Source organism: Drosophila simulans, chromosome 3L (genome assembly GCF_016746395.2).
Source record: "Drosophila simulans strain w501 chromosome 3L, Prin_Dsim_3.1, whole genome shotgun sequence".
NCBI classification, from domain to species: domain Eukaryota; kingdom Metazoa; phylum Arthropoda; class Insecta; order Diptera; family Drosophilidae; genus Drosophila; species Drosophila simulans.
The window spans coordinates 7,370,942-7,381,260 of NC_052522.2; the positions used below are offsets into that span (position 1 = coordinate 7,370,942).

Below are 10,319 nucleotides of genomic sequence, written 5' to 3' on the forward strand. Positions count from 1 at the left end.
TACACTTTATTTAAATTTATAATAAATCATGCATAATTCGGAATAATTAATACCTATATTTCGCTTTTTAATGATGTACCATATATAGAAGGTTGCATTTTATCTAGCAACATGTTGCTGATACATTCGCAACATTTTGTGGAACTCATTGCAAGCGACAAAATTTAAATATTCCTATTCAAGTTTATTTATTTAAATCTCATTATTTTTGTAACAAAAAAAATAATTTAAATACAAAATACTTTAAAAAAAAAGAAGAAAATACAAGCAATTTTCCGTTGATGTAAACAAATCGTGTAATTATTTACAGAATAATAATATAGCACACTTATCTTAACTTATCCGGAGATTTTACTATCGCTTGGTTATTTTTTGACATACAAGGGGGTCCGACCATCGATAAGATTAAATTAAATTTAAGACCTCTGTGAGATTAGCACTGCCCCTCGAACGGTCATAAAGCGTGGATAGTATAGATGCAGGCGATTGCGATAACCTGCGATTAGCATAGACAAACGGGGACGTTGTTTAGGCTCAGTTGGCACCATGATCTTGACCACTACATTCGTCTGTTTCTGCCTGGCTTCGGCCTTCAACTATTTCAGGACCCGCCGGCAGAGATCGCTGATCAAAAATCTGAAAGGACCCTTTACCTGGCCGCTGATGGGAGCAATGCACAAGTTGCTATTTCTGACGCCGAAAAGTAAGTTTTACTGAGCTAAACTTATTGTTTATTATATAAATGCTGGCAGATTTCTTCCAGCGCAGCACCGAATACCTCACCAAATATGGTACCTTGAGTCGTTGTTGGGTCTTCCATCGCCTTTTCATTCCTCTGGCAGATCTAGAGCTCAGCAGACAGCTTCTGGAAAATGACACTCATTTGGAGACGGGATATGAGCTGATGAAAGATTGGCTGGTTGGAGGTGTTCTCATGTGTCAGTCAGAACAATGGCAAAAGCGACATGGTCTTATTAGTGGTCTCTTCGACAAGGGAAACGTGGAACGGTTGATAGATTTAAGTCACCACCAGGCGGAGCAGCTGCTCCAAAAATTAGCGGAACAGGCGGATCAAAAGGTGTTTGATATCTGGAATATTGTGAGTCCTATTGTTTTGGATCTAATGGTAATGACCACCTGAGGGGCCAAACCAAGTGAGGAGTATTCCAAGAATCTTAAGGAGTAAGTAATTTCTACGTGTTCTAAAGATCCTAATAATGCCCCATGTGTTACTTTTTTCAGTTTATCAGAGCTCTATAGAAAACGTTTTCTGAGCCTACAGTCTGCAAACAGATTTAATTATTGGTTGAGTTCTCCTTTTATGAGAAAACGTCAGAATCGATTAATAAAAAGACTGAATGAAGAACACATGAATCTCATGGCCAGCCACCAAAGTCAAAAGCAATTGAAAGTTGGGGATGGTTTGGACATGTATCAGTTCAGGCCAATGACTTTAAAGAACCATGAATCCTTATTGGAAATTCTACTGGAAAGTAAAGATCCCCAACTTACAGGAGAAGAAATCTGTGGAGAGATTAATACCTGTAATTATCTCGGGTACCTGCTCTGCAGTTCAGCTCTCTGTTTCTGCCTCGTAACAATTGCTAGAAATCCATCGGTTCAACAAAAGTGTTTGGAGGAGTTAAATTTGGCTCAGATCAAGAATCAAGGATGGGACCTGGGAAAGCTACCTTATCTGGAAGCTGTTCTGCAAGAAACTATGCGACTTTACCCACCACAAGTGATTGTTGGGAGGCAACTCAAGAAGGATTTTCCATACAGTGCGTGTGAGTAATATTTTGTCTGTAACACTCATCTTAATTCGATATCCAACAGCACATAGCATCGTGGGAGATGCAGAACTTCCCTTCGGTTCAGAGATCTATATTAATCTATATGAACTGCAGCGCAATGAGGAACGATATCCAAAAGCAAACCATTTTGATGCGCAGCGATTTTTGGACTCTCCTCCGGAACTTCTGAGCTATTGTCTTGGTCCTCGTTGTTGTCCGGCGAAAAAGTTTAGCATGCAGCTACTTAAAACATTGTTGGCTCCTATTTTGGCCAACTTTGAACTTTTACCCTATGGCGATGAGGTGCGCTTGGATTTGCAACTTGTTTTGGGATCATCCAATGGATTTCAGTTGGCATTAAAGCCACGTTAGATTTTTAGAAATGTACAAAAATTCATGGATATAAAGCCTATTATTATTTAACATTTGCTTAAACATATGATTATGGAATAATACTATATGAACCCATTTTTGTATTTTACCATTTAAATTAGTTAGTGTACTTATTTATTGTTTCGCTTTCGCATTCCCAGCTGAAAGCCCGTTTCCGATCGCAAGACGATATTAACAATGCACTCAACCCTTCGACCCATCGGAAGCAGTTCGTACTCCCTGACAATCTTGGCCAGCATCATCTTCATCTCCAGCTGGGCGAACTTCTGTCCTATACAGTTTCTTGGTCCCGCACTGAATGGAATCATTTTAAATGGAGCCACGCGACTTCCATTCTCATGTCGTTCAGGGATAAATTCGTCCGGATTGGGAAAGGTTTCTGGTTGGCGATGAACACCAAAGATTCCGATTATAATCTCTGAGCCAGCCGGAATTACTCCATCTCCATGCACGGAATGGGCTGAAAAGGGTTTTACAAAAATATTAAATAAATTAACATTGTGAAAACTGCGATTAAATATAGGAATCTTACTGTATTTGAAGTCGGTCTGCAATTTTCGGCCTACGATGGGCACTGGTGGATACATCCTCAGCGACTCCTTGATGACGCACTCCATGTACTTGAGCTCCCCGAGGTCCCGAATGCTAACCGGTCTGCTTCGATCGTTGCCCAGCACCTGCAGGATCTCCTCCAGCATCTTTTCCTGCACCTCTGGATGCCTGGAAAGCTCGTGCAGGCAGAAGGACAAAGCACTGGTGGTGGTATCGTGACCCTCGAACATGAACGTGTCCACCTCCTCGCGAATCTCATCGTTGGTCAGCGGTCTGCCATCAACAGTGGCCATCAGCAGGACGTCCAGCAAGGCCATCCGCCGCTTGGAGCCCACATCCTCATCGACAGTGTCCATCAATTTGGATTGCTTCTGCTGATCCTCTAAAGCCTGACGCCGCTTCTCAATCACCTTGATGGTGAATTCCTGCATCGTGCGAATGAGCTGCGTTTGGCGCCATTTAAGGTGAGGATGGGTGAGTGTGAAAAGCAGCTCGACCTGCAGATAAACTGACATGAATCGCCAACTTAGCAGAGCAGTGCATCTGTGTGGGATTACCAAGTAGTACCTCAAATTCCAATAATTTATTTTAAAATTGTATCGTGTATCACTTACTCATTGACTGCCTCAGCGTATGGAGTACTCTCGTTGGCCTGGGCATATATTTTTGTGCCCATTGCTGTTTCGGCTATAATGTCCAATGCTGCTGCACAAATGTTCCGATAAACATCGAACGTCTCTCCATTGGCCTTTTGCGCCAATCTTTGGACACAAATGTTCGACTGCTGATCGAATACCTCGACAAACTGCTCCAAGATCGAGAAGTGAAACGTGGGAGTGATGATCTTGCGGCGTTGGTGCCACACTTTACCATCGCTGAGGAGCAGTCCATTGCCCAGCCACTGGCCAAGTACTTTGTACACCGGATGCTTCACCAGATGCTCCTGGCTACTTAGCAGCTGCTCATTCAACTCCGCATCGCCACTCATTATCAGCAGGCGATTAAAGATCCACACTCGTTGAAGGTGACCGAATTTCAGCACGTACTCTCGACCCACTTTTATGAAACCTGATATTTTTACAAATATACCCAGAAGTATTTATATTAAGTAACAAAATAAATCAATTACAATGATTAAAGAAGCATAAATATAATTTACTTATATGTGTAGAACCGATATGCATTTTCTTTCCTTCTCTGCTCAGAAATTCTCATTGATAAGAAATCTTATTAGCCAGTGGCCATTCATTAATAGCTTAGCGATAATAAGTGAGATTCCGAATGTTTGTTCAAAATATCAAATTATTATTAGCTTAAGATTAAGTACTTCGCTTTTCAAATTGCTTACTATATTTGGTATTAGTACCAATAAAATTTCTTGATAATATTAAGCCATTCAAAGTTTTCCGCTATGCCAACTCCAAGTGCACAATTATTTTTCGCTAGCTTAAGTATTTTGTCTTATTTAATGTATTTTATTGTTGATCTGGTAGTGAGAAAACCGGTTGACATCAAATATAAATTATTCATTATCCGGTTGCGTGAAAATTTTGAAAAAAAAAAACAGAAACCTAGTTATTTCTTATCAGCGAGTTAAAACAGCAGCAGTCACGAACAGCTTTTCAGTCATAAGTAATACATACTTACATATTACAATAAGTGATACATTTGAAAGTAAATGCAAATCTATTTCTTATAATCTGCTGATCTTCACTGGATTTACATATCAAAATCTTTACTGAGGAGCAATTAAATAAAATAAATTGCGTTTTGATTGATAGCAGTTTTAGGTAATTGATATTGCAGCTCTATTCATTTCATTATTTCTCAATGCAAATAAAATTTTACCGCTCATATAAAATATTAAAATCTATTATTTATGCGGCTTTTCAAATTTAAATTCTGATGCCAGCGAATATACTACACCTATTTAAACGTATTTTATTATGTTTTAGCCACTACTCACTTTTTGGGTTCAAACGGAGCATGAGTTGCATGGCGCCAATGAGCGGTGGACACATGGGTCCCGGCAAATTGGCCACTTTCCGCCGACGATCGGCCTGGCCCAGATGGATGATCCAGCCCGCTACGCAGAGCAGCACAACCAGCAGAAACAGCAGCATGTTTCACTCTGAATCGCCAACAAAGCCGAACGATCCGAGCGATCCGAGAGCGAATTGCCTATACTATATCTAATCGGAGTAGGACTCATATGTAACTCAAAGTGCAGTTGGCGAAGCTTGAGCACGATAATTGCGCTAATCTGCGTAAACTATTTTATGGCGGCAAGAGTGAGTGAGTTTATTAAGTACTTGAATTTCTAGTAATTATTGCCAGCCCCTGGACAAGATAACGAGAAGCCCTCCAGGCCATTGACATCCCGCCCTGGGTGGTAAAGTGTATTTTTCTTCTCTTTTTTTTTTTAAGTAATTTCCGTTAGAGACATTCGTGCGGAAATTAAAACATTTGACCCAACTCCCGCGCAGAAAGTGCATGAATGGCTAGATGGACAGATAGATGGCTGGGCGACTCGTCAGCTGGCCAAGAGCAGCCTTCGAAAAAACTAATTAACAGCGACTTCCTGGGCCAGGCAACTTTGACTTTGTAATGGAATTTTATTATTTTAAATACTCACCATATCCACAATATCCAGCAGAACGAGTGCGCGAAAATGCAGGAGGGAGGAACTGTTTTTAATTGTAGACAGTGAATGTGAATTTTCAATTTTCACAATGACTGTTATAAATAAAATACTTGGATATATCTCGCCTTCGTTTCATCTCTGTTGGTCCGCGCGCACAGAAAGATTTTCCGCATTAATTTTGCATATTAAAAATGCAATTTGTTGCGTTAATTGCAGCATGTGAAATGTATCGGACAATGCGAGTGATATGCCGGTTCCCCCACCCGAAAAACTCTGCCCTCTTCCACGCCAGCGAAGCAGCCAAGTCACGTTGATAGCAAGTGCAAACAAGCGGACAACGAGGCGTATGCGTAATGCCGGACGAGAAGTTTCCCTTGCTGGATATTAAAAATATTTTAAAGAGTGCAAAGGCAGAAAGTGAAATTTCGCGAAATGCCTGATAAAAAAGATGATTCAGAAGATATAAATGTTAAATAATAAAGAATGAAGAGAGATTTTATTTCGTTTTTATAATAATCATATAGTTACTGCTAGATAACGAAGGAGAAAATAAAATACATCTAATAGCTTATCAAGAAGCTCAATAAGTGCTTTAGATAACTTTTCTAATATAGGCAGTTTGGCTTAAAAAAATTTCAGTTGGTCAAATATATAAACAAGAGGCAAACTGTTCCAGCCATTGAATTCAAGCCCCAATTCCGTGGTGCAGCGTTTTCAGGAAGTTTAACCTTTGGGTTATAAGAAATCTCCCTGGATGGAGGATATTTCTCAATGGTCTTCTCGGCAAACGCTTTAATTCCCGTCCAGGACTCTTCAGCCAAATGCCGTATATCTCTGGCCGGAGGAAAGAACTTGTACTCCATATGATCCCTTCCCGTTCCAGACATCTCGAACACAAAGGAGAGTGGAAATCCAGCGACCAGTGCGTAGTCCATGCTGGTGCCACCAAATGTTCCGGCATATTTAGCATATTGCCACGTTTTTATAAAGGTGCCCGTGCTTCGAAAAATTCTATCAGCAACAAATTTTCCGATTTCGTCATGCTCCTTTTGGTTTGACACTGGAGCTCTACATATATAAATTATATAAGTAAATTATATATCTGATATACTTTAATAAGCTATTAGATTCCAACTTACGTATCGTAAACCCAAGGATAGAAGACCGATCGGTTTGCCGTGTGCAGTGAGAGATACATTACAGCCCGTTTGCTCTCCACTAGGCTGTGCATTATGTCGCGCACTGTACGTGCCTCCACCTCTGAGAATGGCGAACTGCCAGCGTAGTTCTCATCGCAGGGATCCTTTAGTTCCGGAAAACCCACATTCCAGTCAACGGCAAAGTTCCTGTTGAGATTGGTGCCAAAACAGTTGCCGCCATTCGGTGTCCTCGTATTTCTCCAGTATCGCTCTGTATTCCGTGAATACTCGTAGCCATCTGGATTTGCCAGTGGCATAATGTGCCAATCGTAATCAGTCAAAAGGTCGGAATTCTCCGCAAACTCCACCACTAGCTTATGGATGGTGAGGAGGGCGGCGGCGGGAGTCATCCACTCGCGCGAATGGAGGGCAGCATCCAAGAATATCACCCTCTTTCCGGGACGTCCATCTCCGTTGGTTATCATCGCCATTTTCAGGGCCCGGTTCTCGTAGGTGCGTCCCACATCCTTTAGGGTCACCCGACTACTGTGGGACAGAGCCAGCTCATCCAGATACTGCATTATTCCATCGTAGCTAAGGTAGTTGTCCAGTTGGAGCGTAAGGCCTCTTCGCCGGCGGACTCCCCTTGCTTCAGCCAGCTGATTCACCACAATCGTCACGAGAACGACGATCCCACACAGAATTTTCCACATGTTGCCGGACGGCCAGTTTGCCGGGAACTAACTCTGAGCACTCGGTGTTTGTTTTTATATATACATATATCATTTATTCAGGCATTGAGAGATAATGGCATAAAAGGGGTTTTATGCTGACAAGGTACTATTGTAATCAATACTGTATAATTGATCCGAAATTGTTTTAATACTGTATTGCTCCTATTCCAAATTATCACTTTTAAATTAAAATACTATTACATTTTTAACATATTGACTATTTGATAAGTCATAACAACAAATGCATTCTCTCTTACGTTGAAAGGCTCTCTTCCATCGATCTTCTTTAACAATCATTGCCATTTTTGATAAAATTTTTGAGTAGCACATATTTCATACTTAAACCGGTTTTTAGTTAAAATCATTTGATTCTGTTGCAATTTTTTAAAGAAGCATGCAATCGCATATACAATAAAATGAAGAGAAAACACAAAGAGTAAGCTTTCTTAACTCTCTTGTTTCTCTCGTAATAGATTTATTTATAAACAACAGATTGGAAAATCGTGCTGAGAGCTATAAATAATAAACAAAAGCAGTATACATTTTCACATGCGAATATTCGCTTTATATGTTATCAATTTTATTAATCGGTTTGTGCTACTTATTAATTATTATTAATTTAAAGGCAATTACTTACATTTGGAAGTTCCCATGGTAAAACAATTCGGATTATAGAACCTTAAAGTTTGGAAAAATCCATTTCTTGATATTTATAACCGACAATAACAAACAAAGGTAGTCTTAGTAATATTATAACTGTCGGTATATGTTTTCTTTTTTACTTTCAAATACTTATTTCCATTTGAAAATCAATCTTTAGTGAACTATTCAACTGTTCCACATGTAAAACTGAAATCATCATTTAAGTTCTGGTAAATTATCTCATTAACAATTATTTCACAACTTTTCGTAAAACCACCCAAATTGACTTAATATTTGTTGGAAGCACGAAAAGAATCTAGATGTTGAAGCAAGTTTTCGCCATGACTCTATCTTGCTTTGCGGCTTTGCCATTTTGCGGCTTAAAGGGCCATTAAAAAATGTAATTATGTTGATAAATACGTCTTACTGGGCATTTTGCATTTTTATTTTTCGCCAACTTGCCTTTGGACGATGTCCTGGCTGTGGAAAGTGAGCAACTTTAGCCGCAACAGCTAAATAAAAACAACAACTAACGGCTCGGCCTTTCTTCGTCTCCTTTGCATTTTGTTAGCTGTTTCAACTTTTCAGCCAACAAATTTACTAGCCCTGGTCGGGCAAATATTTTATCATTGCGCCTTTTAGCACTCAAGTGGCGGACAGAAGTGGTGGCTCAAAGGGGGAATGACAGGAGGTCCTGCAGGATGCCGGACTAAGCGGAGTTTATGGCTTCATTTTTTGCAAATTTTTGTGCCTTTTACTCTGTTTTTCAATTTGGAAGTTTGCTCCAGAAGTTGCTGGCCCTGTTCTGGTAATCATTTTTGCGATTACATTGATGGCCAGCTAATGAAGCTATCATTTAGATAAACTATGGAAAAAAGAGGAGCACACAAATTGGTTATTGACTCCGGGCATTCATAAGTTTTCGATTTGCTTCCGGCTGCGTATGGAGTTCTTCAATTTCTTTTGCAAAACTAATGAGCCAGCAAAAATCTGATTTCAATTTCCCGATTACAGTTGTCAATGTGCATAATTTACGAGGATGGGCAGAATCTTATTAGTTCATAAGATATGCCACTTCATGGTCCTTCGCCCTTTCAAATGCTCCTGGCTCCTTTGGTTGCCATTCCAGTCACGTAGCTTTCATGTCCGATTTTTGAGTTTGCGCTGCACAAATCACGTAAGCCCTCTGCATCCTTCTGTCCAAGGATCTAAGGATCACGGACTGGTGTAAGGACCAGAGCTAATGTCCTACTTGGGGCTATTTGTAGGGTGCACTTTGTGTGGATTTTTATGATTTGTTTACGCTGCCTCCGAACGTGAGTGATAAACAGTGAGTAAACCACACGATGTACAAGAAAACCATTGCAAATGCTGCTTACATGATGCAAATATGGTTATGCAAGAACATTATAAAACAAACCGTTAAGGTTATATAACAAACTGTTAACAAACTGTTAACTGCAGAGCTTAACTAAATGAAATCTGCCACTATAGAATCTTAGAAGAAACAATGACCATTTTTTGATAATTACTAAAAAAACATTAAAAGCTTTAGTTCAACAATTTATTTGACAAGCATACACAAGCTATACTTTATAATCTTAACTAAAGTAATGATCACTTAAAATCCGTAGTGGGTACCGAATCCATCGAAGCTCATGTGGGAAACGGTCTCCGCCGGAGAATAGTGGATGACAGCGGGCTGGTGGCTGTAGTGGGCGTTCTGTTGGTAAACAGAAGGTGCCTCCACATGACCAGGTTGGTGGTAGCTCTGCACCTGAGCGGGCTGATGGTAAACCGATGGAGTCTGGACATGAGCAACCTGCTGGTAAACCGATGGAGTCTGGACATGAGCAGTCTGATGGTAAACCGATGGAGTCTGGACATGAGCAGCGTGCTGGTAAACGGGCGATGCCTGAGTAAACAGATTGGTGGGTTCCTGATGAGCCTGGTGAGTGTAAACCGGAGCTGGAACCGAGACTGGAACTGGAGCTGGGGCATAGCTGAAGGTCTTGGCCACCGCCGGCTGGTAGACATTGTTGCTGATCCGGGTGTCCTGCTTGTGAACCTGCGAGTAGGGCGTGGCCAGCGACTTGGCGTAGTGGGAGACGGTGCCATCGAAGCTCCTTACCACATTCTGTTGGGTATGGGCCACCGCGTGCTCATCGCCAGCATAGCTGATGGTCGGCTGGGCAATCAGACCCGCCCACGTGGGAGCCAGGAGTAGAAACAAGCAGGAGGCAACGCTGAGGAACTGAAAGTAAGCCATGTCGATTGGAGCAATTGGAACAACTGTGCTGGGTAAGTCAGTGGTTGGGCCATATATAGAAGACCTGACCAGCGCAATGCCAATTACTCATAATCGGGCGCACTGCTCAAACTCGTTTCAGCTTTGCCGGCTGGCTTTGCGTGACTTTCAGAA

General features: G+C 41.1%; 4 protein-coding genes across 4 annotated transcripts; 1 reads left to right on the forward strand and 3 right to left on the reverse strand.

Annotated features, from left to right (window-relative positions):
- Positions 1-521: 521 nt before the first annotated feature.
- On the forward strand, positions 522-2,207 carry LOC6737147 (probable cytochrome P450 316a1). Its single transcript, XM_016171017.3, is given in 4 exon segments — positions 522-703; positions 753-1,182; positions 1,243-1,781; positions 1,837-2,207. Coding segments are annotated over 4 exon segments (1,455 nt in total). The 5' UTR covers positions 522-546; the 3' UTR covers positions 2,166-2,207.
- On the reverse strand, positions 2,187-4,893 carry LOC6737148 (cytochrome P450 4d8). Its single transcript, XM_002083959.4, has 4 exons — positions 4,705-4,893; positions 3,353-3,806; positions 2,719-3,281; positions 2,187-2,646 (listed from the first exon to the last, which is right to left on the reverse strand). The coding sequence occupies exons 1-4, from the start codon at positions 4,859-4,861 to the stop codon at positions 2,297-2,299; spliced, it is 1,524 nt and encodes a 507-aa protein (XP_002083995.1). The 5' UTR covers positions 4,862-4,893; the 3' UTR covers positions 2,187-2,296.
- Positions 4,894-5,935: 1,042 nt separating this feature from the next.
- LOC6737149 (carboxypeptidase B) lies at positions 5,936-7,271 on the reverse strand. Its single transcript, XM_016170048.3, has 2 exons — positions 6,522-7,271; positions 5,936-6,450 (listed from the first exon to the last, which is right to left on the reverse strand). Exons 1-2 carry the CDS (start codon positions 7,232-7,234, stop codon positions 6,018-6,020), a joined length of 1,146 nt encoding a protein of 381 aa, XP_016030789.1. The 5' UTR covers positions 7,235-7,271; the 3' UTR covers positions 5,936-6,017.
- Positions 7,272-9,495: 2,224 nt separating this feature from the next.
- LOC6737150 (pupal cuticle protein G1A) lies at positions 9,496-10,319 on the reverse strand. Its single transcript, XM_002083961.4, has one exon. It carries the CDS (start codon positions 10,164-10,166, stop codon positions 9,519-9,521), a length of 648 nt encoding a protein of 215 aa, XP_002083997.1. The 5' UTR covers positions 10,167-10,319; the 3' UTR covers positions 9,496-9,518.